Source organism: Hylobates moloch, unplaced genomic scaffold, assembly GCF_009828535.3.
Source record: "Hylobates moloch isolate HMO894 unplaced genomic scaffold, HMol_V3 SCAFFOLD_4, whole genome shotgun sequence".
NCBI classification, from domain to species: Eukaryota; Metazoa; Chordata; class Mammalia; order Primates; family Hylobatidae; genus Hylobates; species Hylobates moloch.
In genome coordinates, this window is record NW_026652279.1 from 36709997 (window position 1) to 36729050 (window position 19054).

Consider the following 19054-nt stretch of genomic DNA (forward strand, 5'->3'; position numbering starts at 1 on the left):
TTATAAAGAGCTAGATAGAAAGTAGTCACATTCCTGAAACCATCTCACTGTGGGTTAACACAATGCTTTATTTCGTTCCCTCAGAGTCACCCAGAGCTGACGGGGTTCTGTACTCCAGCCTTTTAGAGTTCTTGGCCCACTCCCTTTTCTGCATTCAGAGTCTCCATTTCATGTCTGACTCTCTCTCTACTTTGTTAAGCCTGTAACCCTGATTTGGTCATCGGCCTAAATTTCATTTAACAGGGAGTTTAGGATCTCCCCATCCAAGGCCTTTTTCTCTTTGCCCAGAGAAATCGTACTCAGATAGATCCTGCTCTTGAGCCTCTCCTGGTTGGCTCTCCACAGGTCTTGAGCCCTTCAGACTGGCTTGAGTCGCATCTCTCTCTGGCTTCTGGCTTTCTCAGTGATGCCTGTGGCCTGTACTCATTCCTGTCTCTGTCAATTCAAACCTATCCCAAAATGAATTTAGCCAACACTCAGCTTTACACTGTTTTCCATCAAAGCATGGCCATGGGGTACTGACAGCCAGTCTGGGCTGGGAATGTGAATAAGAACCAGGAAAGAGCCTGTTTTTTGTTTTTTGTTTTTATACAGCCAGATTAGGAAGGATTTAGGCCAAGGAGAATTGGACCTCATTTTCATCATTTCTGAAAAGAAGGGTTTATCTGATAATCTAACAATCTAAGATTAGTTCTAAGACCCTTTAGGTTTGTAGCATAAACACATACCCAAAAGAGAATGAAAAGGACATTTATTCATGTGTCGTCTTCCCTATTCCATCCCCATCAATAGAATAAAACACGTGCATTTTAAAAAATAAAAGAAGACAAAAAACAAGCCCACCTTTCACCCCCCACCTCAGGCTGTTTCTTTGCCATTGTACTAATGCCATGGAATGACTGGCCCTGTGGCCATTCATGTATTCCTGGTCCTTCCGGGAGGAAAAGCCTTCTAAGGAGGACTGTGGCCTCCCTCCTGGGCCTTGTGAAAATGTCTAAAGCCCCAGTAGGGTTATTAGTCTTTCACCCACTGTTTACCTCTTCACCACCACTACCAATTTCTCTGACATAATTATTGTGTATCACTGAACAGAAATCCAGTATCGATCCTATTTGCTAAAGTAATATACCCTCCTATAAATCCAGGGTGCCTGAACAGATGTGCTGATCCACAGTTCCTCTTGAGGTTTCAATCACTGAGCCATGTTTGCAAGAGCAACAGACATCTCAGATAAAGACCCTAAGAGTACGGGAAAGCGTCTTGGCTCCCGTAGCCCAGGAAGTGAGGCTTGGTGCACAGTCCTGTCGCTCCAGCCCTGCATTTTTCAGCCATCCTCTCTCTCACTCTACTTTCAGCCTTGGAAGACAGCCGAGAGCCGGGCCACGTGCTAGGTGACAGTTCCACCAATGCAGAGGACAGGACTTCTGGGGTGCCCTCTCTCGGCACCCACACCTTGGCTACTGTCACTGGAAATGGGGAGCGCACACTGCGGTCTGTCACCCTCACCAACACCAGCATGAGCATGACTTCTGGGGAAGCAGGCAGCCCTGCAGTGGCCATGCCCCAAGAAACAGAGAGTGCCTCTCTGCACGTGAACGTGACGGACGACATAGGCCTGGTCTCACAGTCACTGGCCGCCTCCAGTGCCCTCGGAGGTGGGGTGTCTTCCACAGTCTCTTTTAACACATCCCTTCAGCTCATCTATTCATTTACTCACAGTCCTGGGATGATTCAGTTAGCTGTCAAGCCAGAAAGTGCCTTACAAGCTCTTTATGGAGAGAACTTTCTAGATTCTCCCCCCTCAGGAAGGTGAATACCCCTCCCCGGTTCCTACCCCCAGGCCTCCACACACACTCACCTAAGGAATTTGGGATAGTGTCTGCTGGGAGACTTAAAATAAGAGACCAACCACTTGTGGCTAAGGTCAATCTCCTGAGAAAGAAATATCTCATTCTACAGAATGGAAAGTTGGGAAGGTTTTCCTTTTTTCATTTAGGCATAACAGTTATTCTATTTGGGGTCTTAAGAGCTTTTCAGATACCAGTTTGCTTTTATGGAAAAAGGCATGTGGAGGGAATTTGCAACTCCTCTCCATTTTTAGACCCTTAGTCCCCACTTCTTTTTTGTTACCATTTCCACTGCCGCTACCACTGCTTCTCTCAGGAGGTCAGTCTGCTCAGAGGAGACACCGACCACTCCTGCCTGCCCACAATGTCTTTTTTCAGAGTGCTCACCATTGAAAACCACCTCTCCAAAGCAAGTGTTTCACCCACTTGAATTCATTGAGTTTCATGACACTGAAAGTCTGTTTGATAGTGCATATTTCAGAGATTTGTTGTTCTTTTACTTGACCTAACTTTGGCTTTTCCGTTTACAGTCACTGGGATTAGCTACGGTCAAGTGAGTGGCACAGCTATTGAACAAAGGACTTCCAGCGACCACACAGACCACACCTACCTGTCATCTACTTTCACCAAAGGAGAACGGGCATTACTGTCCATTACAGATAACAGTTCATCCTCAGACATCGTGGAGAGCTCAACTTCTTATATTAAGATCTCAAACTCTTCACATTCAGAGTATTCCTCCTTTATTCATGCTCAGACTGAGAGAAGTAACATCTCATCCTATGACGGGGAATATGCTCAGCCTTCTACTGAGTCGCCAGTTCTGCATACATCCAACCTTCCATCTTACGCACCCACCATTAATATGCCAAACACTTCGGTTGTTCTGGACACTGACGCTGAGTTTGTTAGTGACTCCTCCTCCTCCTCCTCTTCCTCCTCTTCCTCTTCTTCCTCTTCCTCCTCTTCTTCCTCCTCCTCCTCTTCTTCTTCTTCTTCAGAGCCTCCTTTGCCTCTGCCCTCTGTGTCACAATCCCACCATTTATTTTCATCAGTTTTACCATCAACCAGGGCCTCTGTGCATCTACTAAAGTCTACCTCTGATGCATCCACACTGTTGTCTTCCTCACCATCACCTTTACCAGTATCCTTAATGACATCTACATCTGCCCCACTTTCTGTCTCACAAACAACCTTACCACAGTCATCTTCTACCCCAGTCCTGCCCAGGGCAAGGGAGACTCCTGTGACATCAGTTCAGACATCAACAATGACATCATTCATGACAATGCTCCATAGTAGTCAAACTGCAGACCTTAAAAACCAGAGCACCCCACACCAAGAGAAAGTCATTACAGAATCAAAGTCACCAAGCCTGGTGTCTCTGCCCACAGAGTCCACCAAAGCTGTAACAACGAACTCTCCTTTGCCTTCATCCTTAACAGAGTCCTCCACAGAGCAAACCTTTCCAGCCACAAGCACCAACTTAGCACAAATGTCTCCAACTTTCACAACCACCATTTTGAAGACCTCTCAGCCTCTTTTGACCACTCCTGGCACCCTGTCAAGCACAGCATCTCTGGTCACTGGCCCTATAGCCATACAGACTACAGCTGGAAAACAGCTCTCACTGACCCATCCTGAAATTCTAGTTCCTCAAATCTCAACAGAAGGTGGCATCAGCCCAGAAAGGAACCAAGTGAATGTCGATGCTACCACTGGATTGATCCCTTTGACCAGTGTACCCACATCAGCAAAAGAAATGACCACAAAGCTTGGCGTTACAGCAGAGTACAGCCCAGCTTCACATTCCCTCGGAACATCTCCTTCTCCCCAGACCACAGTTGTTTCCACGGCTGAAGCCTTGGCTCCCAAATCTGCCACCTTTGCTGTTCAGAGCAGCACACGGTCACCAACCACACTGTCCTCTTCAGCCTCAGGTAAAACGCAGTCACACAAGCACATGTTAACTGCAAGGCCCAGTCCAGCACTGAGAGCTACATGGGGCTCAGGGTTCATGTGAATTTGTAGAAATGGCTGGCATTTGAAATAGCTTCTGTTTTGTGACCTAAAATGCTTCCTGTTGAAACACTTAAAATGTAAAAGAAGGTCATGGGTGGGCCTAATTTTCTCACCCCTGTGTTGCATAATGCTTCCTGAATAAAGAGGAAAGGATGCATTGGCCATGTGTCACATCAGTAGATGGTACCATTGCAGCTTTTAGTGCCCTGTAGTTGTAAGAGCTTTTCAAGCATGCCTTTAACTTCTCAGAGGTCAGAGGAGGGCAGTGATGCAGGATTGCAGGGTGGAGAAACTCAAGTAAAGAAGCTTAGGTGGCCTGGCTGAGACAGGGATCAACTGAGTATCTGCGTGGGGATCAGATCCCAGAGTCTCTGAGTCAGGGGCTCCCCAGTCACCAGGGGGCTTCTTGGCGTCACTGGGCTTCTCTTGATCCAGGGAAGCCCAAGCTCCTTTGTCTCCCAAAGAGTGTGTGGCTAGTTGATAAATGGGAGTGGGGAGACATGTAAATGAAAAGATGGTGAACTAACCTTTTCCCACAGTGACTGCATGGCCAGGGCTCCTTTACATCACACTTAGGGTTTTTATAGCCATGTTGAAGTTGCTGGTACCAGGAGAGTAAAGCCAGCCAAATGATCCTTTGTCATTTAAGGAACGGTAGAAGGAAGTAGGATGATGCAGCTTTTCATGTCATATTCAAAGTTACACTTCTGGCTTGTCCAGACACGGGAAAGGAAAACTGCTGTTGGAGAAGGAGTGAAATGGAAACTGGTATCTTAGGGAAGAAGGAAAGAAGAGATGATGCTTTGTAGTGGCTGGAGCAGGAAGCTCAGTGAGCAGCACAGTTCCAACCTGTCAGCCACAATCAACCTGGGCTGGAGGCTCATAAGCAAACCACCCCCATGCCAGCCCCACAGTGCCCCTTTGTATCAGTGATCTGTGCACCTCTGGGAAATGAAAGGTGGCTCTTTCTCCAGGGAAGTTTGGGAGCCTTGCTTCAAGGCCTATAGCCTTCAGTTTCAGAGGCCACATATATTCCAGTGCCAGATGAAATCTAATTCACAAGTCTCCCTTAAAGCCATTAGCCATTCTGATTACAACTGTAGGCAAGTATTAGAGGCAGATTCACTGGCTGTTAGTATATTTTTTGTGCCAGTGTTCATGGGTTAGTGTTTGGCTATATAAGTGCTGTGCTTCTATGGGTGATTTTAGATAACACTTGACATGGCAATACAGGATAGGAACACCATCTTTAGGTTTAGCTCATTTGTTTTCAGGGTTACTATTATTTGTTTTTTGAGTGAAGGCTTGACTTTTACCTTCTTTTTTTCATTCCACCACTGATTTCCTTTTTGCAGACAATGCAGTTATGTTGTAGGCTTCGGCTTCTCTAAGTATGTCAGAAACCTGTATGCAGCATATTACATAGCTGCTCAACTCTGATCATTTTCTAAATATGGCACAATATGTGGAGGCTCAGTTACATTTGGAGATTTTGGGGTAAAGGATACTATGATTTTGATAAAGCCCAAGAGAAAGGGCAGGGCACGTGCGAACACACACAGACACACGCACACAGAGTAAATCTTCTAGCAGGGGGATGAGTTGATCAGAGATCGTTTTTCCCCCTAAAGTGTGCTTTCAATTGGCATTGATTCAAGTAGAATTTCCTAAGTGTCACAAAGGCAATATAATCATCAATCCTGAATGGAGTGACCTGTAAGCAGCATTTGATTACAATCAGTTCTTGCATTCAGGGATCCCATTGTCTAACACTTGTATCTGGACACAAGCTAGTACCAGGACCCAGTCCCACTGCACCTCTGGGAAACCCATTTTACTTTTGTAATGTGGCCTTTCAGGGCAAGTAAACAGAAATAAGCAAGAATCAAATATTAGCTGGGAGAATTAAATATTTACCTAGAGCTGCCTTTACATTTCCTGTGTGGTTAACTGCTTTACTCCTGGAATGTGTTTGTAGTCAACAGCTGTGCCGTGAACCCTTGTCTTCATGGTGGCGAATGCATCGCAGACAACACCAGCCGTGGCTACCACTGCAGGTGCCCGCCTTCCTGGCAAGGGGATGATTGCAGTGTGGGTAAGAGAAAAAGTAATGCCCAGTGGTCTGCACTACAGTACCACATTGGGCTACCCAATAAACTCCTTTTTCCTCCAAAATGTGGACAAATACGCTGTTTTAGTTAATACCCTGCTTACTTGAGAGTTAGCATGTTTGTAGGTTGTGATCTGCAGGAGAATGTCAGGAACTGTAGTGTGGCACTGACAGACTTCCTGATCTGTATCTGTTCCCAATACTCCTGCCACACTGTACCCTATTCCTGCCCCTGGACATTACTGTGCTGATGCCTCAGCCTGGAATCCCCCCGCTGCCACCCTAATCTATTGATTAAAGTCCTTCCAGTTGTAGTCCAGATGTTATGTGAAACAGTCTTTAATTCTCCCCTCCATTAAAATTTGCTGTTTCCCCCATATATGCAAATCTTGTCTTGAATTTACAGTTAGTTGTTTATATGGCCACCTCCACCATCAATAGATGGCAACCCCCTTGAGGGCAAGGGTGTTCTCATACTCATCCTTTGGGGTCTCACCACACCTAGCACCATTTGGCCCTTAGTAAGTATTTACTATACTGGGTTATGGTTTTGCTGTTTGCTACAGATTCCAGATGTTCTTTTTTCTCCTCTACAGATGTGAATGAATGCCTGTCGAACCCCTGCCCATCCACGGCCACATGCAACAATACTCAGGGATCCTTCATCTGCAAATGCGCGGTTGGATACCAGCTGGAAAAAGGGATATGCAATTTGGGTAAGAGACTTAGTCTATTTCGGACTTTATTCCATACCACAATATATTTCACAAGGTAACATTTGTTATTTTTCTTCCTAATCAAAATCAGTATTTGTCCAAGCTATACACTTAAGGAATATAGAAAAAAGTGGAAGCTGTTGTCCATTATTCTAATACTTGGAGACAGAACACCCTACTTTGCATTATGTTTTTGATGTGCAGTATATTTTTACATAGTTGAAATCCTAGGATATTTATATAAACTTTATATCTTCAACATTTTCCTATGTTGTTGAAAACATTGTACAAACATCTTAATGATGGCATATTATGCCATCATTTTTGTATAATATTATTTGCTTAACCACTCCACCCTGGAGCTAGCAAAAAAAAAGTCAACAGGATTATTCTGACTACATAGTAAAAAAAAAAAAAAACAATTTAGATGGAGAAAAGAGAGAGTAAAACTCTGATTGTCCTACCACATTCACACATTCTTTCAGTTTTTAAAAATGATCTTCATGCTCTTGCTCATAGGCAGATAGATTTTGAGAAAGCTGCTGTCCTAACTATCACACAATTTGTCATATTTTGTTCGCTAATTTGATAGATTCATGAAGCTGTTTGATTTTGAAAATAATCTCCATTTTACAAGTTAAAAAGCAAACAAACAAACCAGATGAAAACCAAGGCCCTCACAAGGGGCTAAGTGGCTAAGCTTACGTAATGGGTTGGTGGGAAGCCTGGTTTCCAGCCCACAGCTCTTTCTATTACACGATAATGTGTTAATTTTAGGAGCTTTCTTGCTTGCAGGGTGTGACCCTTGTTAGAATGTCAAATTTAATACATAACTTGTTGAAGAAGTTAGAAATGAAAGATACAGGGTTTTTTGGTTGTTTTGATTTTTTTTTTTTTTTTTTTTTTTTTTGAGATAGAGTCTCACTCTGTTGCCCAGGCTGCGGTGCAGTGGCACCATCTCAGCTCTCTGAAACCTCCACCTTCTAGGTTCAAGTGATTTTCATGCCTCAGCCTCCAAGTAGCTAGGATTACAGGCATGCACCACCATGCCTGGCTGATTTTTGTACTTTTAGTATAGAAGGGGCTTCGCCATGTTGGCCATGCTCTCGAACTCCTGACCTCAAGTGATCCGCCTGCCTTGGCCTCCCAACGTGCTGGGATTACAGGTGTGAGCCACTGTGCCCGGCTGGATACAGAGTTTCTAAGCTAAGTAAGGAAACTGGCAGATAAAATAACTCATCTTTCAATCGTCTTAAATTGCCCAGTGTGACACTTAACACACAAAAAGTGCTCAGTGTTTTTGAGAGAGCAAATGTCTGTATCCTTTGAATGTGCTATTACCTGTGGGCTGAAGGGAATTTTTAAGAAGTACCCTACCAAAATAACGGTAGAATTTTGAAAATTGTTTAAAATAACAAAGATCAAGTCAAAACATTGTTTCAAAAAGAAGGATCTAGAAATAGAGACATCAGTCAAAACCAAGAATTTCTCTCATTCTGGCCTGGCGTGGTGGCTCATGCCTGTAATCCCAATGCTTCAGGAGGCCAAGGTGGGCTGATCACTTGAGATCAGGAATTCAAGACCAGCCTCATCCACGTGGTCAAACCCTGACTCTACTAAAATTACAAAAATTAGCCAGGCATGGTGGCACACACCTGTAGTCCTAGCTACTTGTGAGGCCAAGGCACGAGAATTGCTTGAACCCAGGAGGTGGAGGTTGTGGTGAGTCAAGATTGTACCACTACACTCCAGCCTGGGCTGCAGAGCGAGACTCTGTCTCAAAAAAAAAAAAAAAAGAATTTCTTTTATTCTAATAATTTACTTGCATTTTAGTAAACTATTTAGCCACACACTAACATATAGCCAGGAATTTTCAGTTTAAGAATAGAGAAGCTGGAAATGATTTTGTTTTTAAGGATTGTGGGAAAGTGTATTTGCCCAGGACTCAAATGATTTGCTTCCAGCTCCAGGGCCACCACCTATAGCACATGGCTTCTGAGCCCTAATTTCCTCATCTGTAAAATCAGATTACCATCTGTCCTGCTTCCCGCTCAAGATTATTGTGAAGATCAAATAAAGTAATATATTTGAGCAAGCTTTGAAAATGGTAAAGAGCTGTCCAGATGGGAGGTATCATTTAACTTTAGTCTTCAAACTCTTGGACCAGAATTGAAAGCATTGAAAACAATAAGCTGCGCTGAATACAAAGTAGTAATTATGGCTCTTTCCCAAAAAAATCATTTATATAACATAGGGAAATCAACATTTAAATTGGAAGTAAAAATTCTACTTAAAGCCAGGTGCTGTAACTGCAGGCGTAAAGGTATAAGTGTCTTTAAAAAAAACAAAAAACCCTGCCTGGAGTGAGTACAGGGTTTGGAATGAAACTGATATATCTTTATATTCACACCAAAAGCAGATGCCACATTTACTCTCCTGACTCAGAATAGATCTATGTACCTGACATTTGCGATGTGAATTTCTATACAGAGAGTCTGGGTATCAGCCTAGACACGTGAGATGAGACAGTGAAGAAGCGGGACCACTGTTCTGGAAGCCTGTGTGCAGAGGGTTCCACGGGTAGCACGGCTCAGGAGGAGAGCAGCACTATCGCCTTCACAATCATCTTTCCCTTTTCAAGTCATTTAGCTTCATTGTTCATAAACATCAGAGGAACATGCAAATTAGAGCATGCTGAAATGCTTTCATTTGGCCAAGAATGTTTTCAGAGAGCTCCCTGCTGCTCAGAAAGAGTCCTAAGCAGCTGGCTTCACTGAACTGTAGAACAAGCAAAAAGATGTTAAGTAAGGATTAAGCGCTTTAGACAGTAAGTATAGGATGTTAAATGTTTTCCCTGGCTCATTTGTGGGTCTTTTTCTCAATTCAGCATGCAAGCTTTCGGGGAAAGAGCAGCTTCATGGACTTCTGTGTCTTGAGTTATTTGTTTTCCATCTGGAGGGAAAGATAAGCATTTAATATAAAGGAAGATAAGAGCCAGCAATGAAACACACCATACTAAATTTTGATTGCCTGCCCATTTGTAAGTCCCATTCCCCTCAGGCCCAATCAGCACAATTTGATGTTAACTGGAATTTTATTTATGAGTGAAATGGGCCTTGAAAATGAGGCTGCTTTTTTTCATTTCCGAACCCAACAGTGTCTTGAATATGGGCTGTTGTCATTATGTGGCTTATAATCATGGAGTCGGCAGCCCCATGGAGTATAGCCCCACGACACATGCTTGGCACCTTTCTTTCTCTCAAGCCCCTTGGGTGTCCTTAGGATATCAGATTCCTCAGGGCACAGACGTTATAGGGGAAAGGAGAGCTTTGAAGATGGACACGCACATGCTCCAGTGCCAATGGTGGCCCTTGGGAGCCTGGGTGAGCTTTCTTAGGAAGTTGCCTGACCTCTGGAAGCCCCCTTTATCAATGATAAAATGGGAATTTCCTCTGACCAAGAGGAATGGTGTTTGGATGGGGGTGGCTCTAAGGACAAGAGGAAACTGAAGCACTCCCTCGAAGTGGAGGGCATGACTCAGTTGGAGACCTCGGAGGACAAGAGCTTTCCTCTGTCGAAAGCCTGATGAGGCCTGAGGAGCATTTTTAGTGTCTAACACATCTCCCTCCCTCCTCCTAGGATGACATTGTTTAGACCTGTTCATCTTTCTTCTTTGTAGCAGCTTTCTTGGGCATCTATTGTGCGGGAGGCCATCCTAGGGACATTGCTAAGGCTCCTTCTCTTAGCAGCCTCGCACATACAAAAAAGGCTCTTTGGAGTTTCTCTCTCTCAAAAGTTTGCTCACTCTAAGCCTTCAGCACCGTCCAGTAGATGCTCACTTTGCTAGAGAAAAATCTAGAAGAGGGAGAGGGAGTCTCCGCCCATAAGGAGAAAGAAATGCACAGAGATTGTCCTGTGAGGTGGAGTAAAGCTGGACACCCCAGAGATTTGCAAGCACACAGCCTTGCGTAGGTTCTTCTGTTGTGTAATCTAACAAGTTACATATTCATTTGCAGTTAGAACCTTCGTGACAGAGTTTAAATTAAAGAGAACTTTTCTTAATACAACTGTGGAAAAACATTCAGACCTACAAGAAGTTGAAAATGAGATCACCAAAACGGTAAGTGTCCTGAATGGCATCTTTCTACTCGTCTTGTGTTTCCTAGAACAGATTTTATTCCAAGAGGGGACTGCCTAGGGGTCAGCTGTGTCTCCTGGGCTCTTCACTTTTGTTATATTTAGAAGGGAAACTTCATGGTAAAATAAAAAGCCTTTCAGAAATGGAAGTGAGGTATTGGTGCCCAGTAGAAGAGTTTCTTCAAATGTGTCCTCATGCACAGTCTTTATCTGCACCTTTGTGTTTCTTTTCCATGTGCAAACTCATAGTCACAGACATGCCAATGACAGGCACCAGCAGGAGCTGTTGGTGAGGAGGAAAGACCCAGAAAATCTTACGGTCCCATCTGCTGTTGACAGGCTGTGTGACTTTCCCCTTGTATTTTGGAACCTGGGGAAATGATACTCTTTTTCCTCAAAGGAATGCCAAAGGTGCAGCAGTTAATCCTGATGTCCTAGGGTTTGAGAACTCACTGTGTAGATGACCAAGGGGTCTTTGATTCTACTTCTTTCCCTCTTTGCCTACTTTTTATCAGAATTTTTTTTTTTTTTAAAGAAAAATGCCATCCTGGGCAGCATGGCAAGACCCTGTCTCTACAAAAAAGACAAAAATTAACTAGGGTTGGTGGCATGCACGTGTGGTCCCAGCTACTCAGGAGGCTGAGGTGGGAAGATCACATGAGCCCCGGAGGTTGAGGCTGTGGTGAGCCGTGATCAAACCACTGCACTCCAGCCTGGGTGGCAGAGTGAGACCCTGTCTCAAAAACAAAAGAAACCCCCCAAAACAGCAACAACTAAAAAGGAAAATGGAGAGGAAGAAAGAAGAGAGGAAAATGAAGCTCATATAATAAACTTTGCTCCTCAACTGCTATCTGAGTCAGAGATTTGACTCGTCTATACAGTGAGTTCTTAAGCTCTAGGTTCAGAAAATTGAAATTTGTCATTAAAAAACTTCAGAGATGAATGATTTCCAATCTCAATGTTACTTGTTCTTTGTGGATAAGAGTTAGTATATTAGCTAAGAATTATACATTTCTATAGGACTTTGGACTTTATTTGTGTAAAATACGGGTCCAGTTCTATTTCTCTATCTCCTGAGCCTTCACTTCATGATAGGGATGATGTCAGATTGCACACTCCTGTGACAGGCATTGCCAGCACGTCTGCAGATAGAACCCCGGGAGGTCTGGAAGTGAATGACATTGCCTGAGTCCACGCAGAGCAGGTGCAAAGTTGGGGAACAGTCCACTAAACCACCGTCACTACTGATACCAATTTCAAGTTCAGGCATCCCCAAGATCACCCTCAGTTTCAATAATTCACTAGAGGAGTCACAGAGCTTACTAAAAGTGATTATATTAACAGCTACAGTTTATTACAGTGAAAGTCAACAGGTTAAGATCAGCCAAGGAAAGAGACGCGCAGGGCAGAGAGTCCGGGAGAGTTCCAAATGCAGAGTTTCCAGCTGTCCTCCCGCTGAGGAGTCCTGCACAGTGTTAACTCCTCCTGGCAGCAGTGTGTCCAGTACGCAGGGAGTACTGCCAACCACGGAAGCTCTCCAGAGCCTTGACTGGGGCTTTGTCATGTGGCTGACCTCAATCTCTAGCCCCTCTAGAAGTTGAGCTGATACCATGTTACCCAACCCCACCATAAATCACATTGTTGGACTCTCTGGTACGGCCCAGCACCCCCAGGTAAACAAAGAAGTTTTTATTAGACAGCACATTCCAAGGGCTTAGAGATGGCCTCCCAGATGGCCTCCCAAGAGCAAAGGCCTGACTTCCCTGGGCCAAGGTTAAATTCTTTACTACACAGCAGAATTTTATGTCTACTAATCCTATACCTTGTCCCTTCGCCACAGCTGCCCCTTGGTCATGCTGCAGGTCGATATCTCCTGCTAAGATAGTACAGGGATTTAGAACTCTATGCAGAAGTGCAGTCCTTTGCATTACATGGCGCTCAGTGACTTATTTGACTTGCTATTTTTTGCCCAGTATCAATGTATAATTTGCTGGTGATGTAACATACCTGCCCCCAAGAAAGAGTGAAGATTAGTCCATCATTGGCTGAGGAAGCCACTCAAATGTTCTTTCCCGAGATGTTATTCTGTTTACCAAACCTGGAAAAACAGGTTAATAATAAAACAACAATAATAAATCATTGCTATTAGGCTATAAACTGATGTCATAAAAAGGGTTTGATAATGTCCCATGTTTGCCTCCGTCTTCTGCAGAGTGGCATGTATCTGATACACAGGCCTTGAAGACAGGTGGGTCTGCACTGGGCCTAGTACTGAGACCCTCCACTCCGGGAAGGGAGTCCCGATAGCTCCTATTGTGCAGGGTAGCAGGGAAGCAGGCCTGATATTTCATGCTGTAGAGGGATTTTTCTGCCGTCTCCAAGGGCACAAGGCAAACATAGGGAGAGTAGCTCTTAATTTGCTCTCAACAAAAGGGCTCTTGACCCACGTAATGTAATTTCTCACGGAGAGCCTTTTTGAAGAAGACCTGTCTTTGAGTTAGGTCAACTCATTGTAGATTATGAGGCATCTATGTGGGGCCTGTCAGACCTAGGGTAGCTGAAAGGAGCCTTTCCAGTGCAGCTCGTTCACTATGCAAAGTCCAAATAAACAGTTGCCTCTGAGTTGTTTGAAACCCTGGGCCTTAGAAGAGAGCTGCTTCTTTGAAGATGTTTTGCATCCAAGGGTGCTATTCTGAACATCGTTTCCTGCCAAGATTTTCCCCACTGATTTACTCTCTGCCTCTTTCTCTTTGTACTCGTGGAACAACAGAAAGGCATTTAAGAGGGGAACAAAAAAAGGACACCACTTCTGTGCAAAGCCGCCTGCTGACAACTTGATGGCTAGAAAATGCCTGTTTTATCCTGAAAATAGGAAACTGGTTCTAGGTCCAAGGCTTTTGTCTAACTCACTGTTAACAACAGGCTTGTTCTTCTTTTCAGTTAAATATGTGTTTTTCAGTGTTACCTAGTTACATCCGATCTACAGTTCATGCCTCTAGGTAAGTAACAGAATTACATTTGCTTGTGAACTAGTCTGTAGAAAGGGGAGGCTGTTCTAACATGGGTGATAGCAACAAAACCGGGCTGTTTTCACCCAGCCATGGGGCAATCCAGGGCCAAGGTCACTGACCTTCTTGCTTTCCCATTCCATCACTGGAGAATGGCGATGACATACATTTCCAAAAGACTTGGAACCCACATGTCATTTCAGGGCTGTTAAAAACCCACAAACTTTGCCTATAGGGAGTCCAACGCGGTGGTGATCTCACTGCAAACAACCTTTTCCCTGGCCTCCAATGTGACGCTATTTGACCTGGCTGATAGGATGCAGAAATGTGTCAACTCCTGCAAGTCCTCTACCGAGGTCTGCCAGCTCTTGGGATCTCAGAGGCGGATCTTTAGAGGTAAGAGGGCAGCCCTCTGGGAGGACCCTACCCATATAGTTAGGCACAGACCTAAGATGGATATGCAAGGCATCTAGGGCTCAGGCCCAGGAAAGGCCCTTACAGAGCCTATTTTTGGCATGGGTGTTAAGTCAAAGACCTTTGTGCACATGCATCTTCTTTTATGTGTGCATGCATGTACAAACATGCACACACACACCCAGAGTCCTGTACACAAGCCTTGAAGACACCTGGTCCTTGGCATGCAGCTCCTTCTGTTTATTTTATCTAGTGTTGACATGGGAGGGAGAGGGGCATAGGAGCTGATGTGACAAAGCAGAAATCATTCTTTTTCCATTGAAAAGTTCCTGCTCTCTTTGGGGAAACAGAATGTACATGCTTGTCAATGACCCAAAAAAACCTTCATCTGGCCAGAGGCAGTGGCTCACACCTGTAATCCCAGTACTATGGGAGGCTGAGGTGCCCTTAAGCCCAGGAGTTCGAGGCTGCAGTGAGCTATGATTGCACCACTGCACCCCAGCCTGGGCCATAGAGTGAGACCCTGCCTCAAAAAACAAAATAAACAACCACCACCAAAACCTTCATCATGATACATTATTAGGTTAAAAAAAAAAAAAAAAAGCATGTGCAGTATTCCCCATCGTTTGTGTTTGTTCGTTTGCACGTTATAAATGCACAGAAACAAAACCAGAAGAATGGAGGCCAGAATGCCCACAGTGGCGCCATAAACAATTATTTTCCTTTTCTCATTCTTGCTTTGTCTGTTTTGTCAAAAGCTTCTATAGTGCCTCTGGTGTGAGGCAAATGAAGAAAGGGATTGCAGACAAGTTCAAAAGGGAAGTTTGGGTCTTGGAGGAGAAGTTTCACCTCCAGGACAGGAAAACTCAACTGGAATCTAAAGTACTTCTTTGCAAAGGGGGCTTGTCCCTGTTGCCACGTGCTATGTGATCAAAGTTAGCTCATTTTACTACACAAGTAGGGCTGGCAAAGGATGGAGAATCTAGTCTAAACTGCCCATCTGGCATCCAGATGCTGGACATGAGTAGAAGATATCAGGTTGTAACAGTCTGCTGGTAGATCCATGACATTGATATTCCCAGTGGGCCTGGGTTCCGGAACTGCTGGTCAAGAGAGCTTTCTGGAGTGGGCATGTATATTACAGAGCTTGGGAGCCAGATTGTTAGCCCTTCATTCTGGGATAAGAGCTGGAGCTTGGCCCATTTAAGGTCTGTTATTAATTTGAGAAAAAAAAAAAAGCTAAACTTTCTGAAGTTGAAGTTACTGTTGATGGGGGAGTGAGGTAGAAAGGTCGTGCCCCATTATATCATGCTCGAAACTTTGAGACTCTGTGGTTTTACTTTTTTGTTTCTCTTGACAAGGATTCAAGGGTACCAAGCTGTCCTCCCCAGTGAGGTAGGAAAGTCACCTTTCAGTTCACTAAATATTTATGGAGTACATTTTATGTGATCAGCATCGTACCAGGTTACTTTTTGTGCCCCATAAATGCGTTCAAATCAAGTGCCTTGCAAATCAAGTGCCAGCCATTTGGATTTGAAAGAGCCTGCTCGTGGCAGCCCTACCTATCCTCTGACTCCCATTCTTCCAACTGCTTGTATATGGTTTATGGGAAAGTACCTCTCACCCTTGCTGCCTTGCTGCCTTGCTGAAGTTCCTATTTACTTCTCCTTTCAGAGCCCGTGAGAACAAAGACAGCAATGCATATCGGCTGAAAAAAAACAGGCTTGTTTCCCTGTTTTTCCTCCCAGGTCTTCTCCAGGTTTTGCCAAGACCAGCCTGGTCTCATGCTAACCTTTCTGAGTGCTAGAGAGGTGGCCTTGACAGCTTCTGACATCTGGGTGTTTCTAGCATAAGGGCAGTGCTGAGCTACTCTGGACACTGCCATTGGAAAGGAGGGTTTTCTGTCTTCACTTCACTTCCTTGCCTTTCAAAGAACTGCAGCTCTTGTCATCTCCAGAGGTTTAGTCTTTGGAAATCCCCCATGGAATGTCTCAGCTTTAGATTTACTTAGAGTCTCATTGTCTGTTTTGGCGGATGTTATGCCCAGGAAAGACCATGGGAATTGTGAATGTAGCAAAATCACATTGCCAGGCTTTATATGAAAATGGGATTCTACATGGTCCTATTGGATGGATTTATGGTAGAATATTCTGTGAGAATTTGTAGGGTAGCAGCTCCTCCACTGCAGAAGTGGGGCCTGTGTCCCATGCTTTTGCATGGATCTGCTTCTGTGCAGGGCACAGTTGCTTCAGCAGAGTGACTTGCCAGCAGGCTGGATTAATGGGCAGGATGGAAGGAAAACGTGACATTGGCTTCCAGAAAATATCTAATCAGGCCAGGCAACTCCGGCTGGCTGCTGGACAAGGCAAGTGTCAGCCTGGACAGGTTTCTGCCCTGGAGGAATTACTTTATATTAAGGTTTGAGGACTGGCAAAGCCTTCAAAGAGTTGAGATGAGGGATTGTGGAAGTTCATCACCTCCCTGGTGCCAGCTTTGCAGTGTTTACCTGGTGAGATTTTCCATTTTTAATTTTTCTCCCTTAAATACAAACTTTTTACAATAAACAAAGGAAATTCTATCACACACACAAATGTGGTTCTGATTGAGCATGCCAGCTTCCACTGATAAAGGCAGGAAATTCAGCTTTGAGAACTAGAGTTGTGTCCTAAGCTTACCTCGTGTGACCAGGCTGTCTACCAGCCCTGAGCTCTCAGGACTCACAAAAGGGGGCAGATGTCAGGAACCCCATGTGGGGTGGCAGCTCATGTCACCAAAACCTGCCTGGGCAGGGGCAGTTTTGCAGCATTAAAAGGGGTACCTGGCTTCTGAATAGGTTGGCTTCCTCCTTTGGGTGGGAAATGGGAGACCATGCCTGGAAAATTGGCAGCCATTCCTCCCTGCACAAGAGATACATGGCCCCTCCTCTTGCATCTTTCTTCCCATTCTGAACTTGAGCTTGCCCCCCAATAACAACAGCAAATATCTAGCTTGCCTTGCCCTGCACATGGGTGTAAATAAGGTACTATCCACTATCCAGTTGGTTTCCTATTTTTGTTCTCTTCTCTGTGTACCCCATGTACATGGTAGGCCTATGCACCCTCATTGTGTCTGCGATGCACAACTTCACACAGGGCCATATGCCCCACAGGAAATGCTTTCTGATAATAATGAAATGATTCTTTGTCATCCATGAGATGAATAAGGCCCTAAAGTGAATGAGGTAGCAAGCCTGAAAGATGGGCTCCTTCTCTGCCTGCCCCTGTTTCTCTCTGCCTGGTCAGTGACAGGCTGCCATGTGTACCAACCAGTCCCTGTGCGAGGCACTGAAGACCCAGAGATGAAGAAGACTCAAGAACCCATCAGTGGAGTAGGGGAGACTGCCTGATAAACAGAATTACACTACAGCCCAGGGCAAGTAGATTGTCTTTCAAACCCCTCCTCATCACCAGTCTCTTGTAGGCAGCACGCTGTCAGGACAGCAAGCCACCCTGCCACAGGGAGTGGTGCTAGGTGCCACTTTAGGCCATGCAGACACGCAGAGCTGAGATGTACTTCCACTTTAGACAGGTCTGGCCTGCACTCCTGTTCTTAGGCCAAGTCTTGGCTTCCAAGAACTTGGCTGTATTTTCTGGTTGTGCTGATCCTTCCCCCGCAGTCCTTTGGAAGACACAGGGCCGTTAAGGGCTGTATTTGCAGTGAGCACCAGAGGAGGGAACAGGGCCCTGTTTATTCCAATTTGGTTTTTCAGTCGGTCCACGGCACGCTGTGAGGGTGTTTTCAACGGGGAACGCTGGTGCACAGCCTGCGGCTGATCGGAGGAGTGGCAGAAGGCAGTGCAGATGGACTCCTGAGAGGAGTGTTGCTCTGTGGAGACTTTTCGGAAAACTCTTCTCAGCCTCTTGAAATAGAAAGTTCATGCAGATGCATGAGCTTGGAAGTGGAGGAGGCTTTAAGGTTTGAAGTGGAGGAGGTTTGAAGGTTTGAAGTGGAGGAGGTTTTGTTTTGTTTCACTGTCTTGTTTTTCCATTCCAGCGGGCAGCTTGTGCAAGCGGAAGAGTCCCGAGTGTGACAAAGACACCTCCATCTGCACTGACCTGGACGGCGTTGCCCTGTGCCAGTGCAAGTCGGGATACTTTCAGTTCAACAAGATGGACCACTCCTGCCGAGGTAGCCACAGCTTCGCCTGGGGTTCTGTGCCCAGTCCTGGGACTCTGCCTAGTGCTGTTTCTCTCTCTTGCTCTCTCTCTCTGTCTGCTTAGGTGTGACCATTCTAAACTGAGGGTAACTGGTTCTTGTTATTTTGCTCATGGCAGGATTGAATACATTATCTCCTTGGAATAATAGCATTATCTTTGACTGGTGCATGCTAGTCTGGCCAATTAAATTCAAAGGAAGAGAGAATGGAATGCCTGTGGTAGCAGTGCCTTTTCTTTTTTTTTTTTTTTTTCCATTTAAAAGAAGTTAGAAAAATTATTGTTTTAATTCCCAAAACTTTATCTATTGTCTGCTAATCTTTTAAAGTGAAAGTACAAGCATGGATTCAGGCTTATATCTTTCAGAGGCAGCTGAGGCCAGAGTCAGAGCCTGACTCTGCCTCACTGATCGTGTATCACCTTGGGCAAGTCACTTTGTTTCTCTGAGCCTCAGTTTCCTCTTCTGCGAAATGGGTATGGTGATCCTCTATTGGAGACTTATTCTAAGAGTTAAGGAAGGCAGTGGATAGAGCGGCCCTTTGTAGCCGTCAGCATCTGCTCTTGTATTTGGTCCAGGTTGTTGTTGAATTAATAAGTTCTGGTTTTA

At 44.9% G+C, this 19054-nt stretch overlaps 1 protein-coding gene across 4 annotated transcripts in view; it reads left to right on the top strand.

Moving 5' to 3' along the window:
- Positions 1-19054, top strand: part of HEG1 (heart development protein with EGF like domains 1) — a 90332-nt gene that overhangs the window by 40214 nt on the left and 31064 nt on the right. For 2 of the 4 annotated variants that reach the window (XM_032149948.2, XM_058437404.1), the window contains exons 6-13: positions 1356-1655; positions 2378-3787; positions 5848-5964; positions 6576-6695; positions 10712-10815; positions 13773-13831; positions 14076-14236; positions 18287-18421. In XM_032149948.2, the coding sequence (XP_032005839.1) occupies positions 1356-1655; positions 2378-3787; positions 5848-5964; positions 6576-6695; positions 10712-10815; positions 13773-13831; positions 14076-14236; positions 18287-18421 (2406 nt within the window). Of the gene's footprint in view, positions 1-1355; positions 1656-2377; positions 3871-5847; positions 5965-6575; positions 6696-10711; positions 10816-13772; positions 13832-14075; positions 14237-18286; positions 18422-19054 lie in introns of those variants that run through there. The other 2 variants (XM_058437405.1, XM_058437406.1) reach the window with 2 other exon arrangements.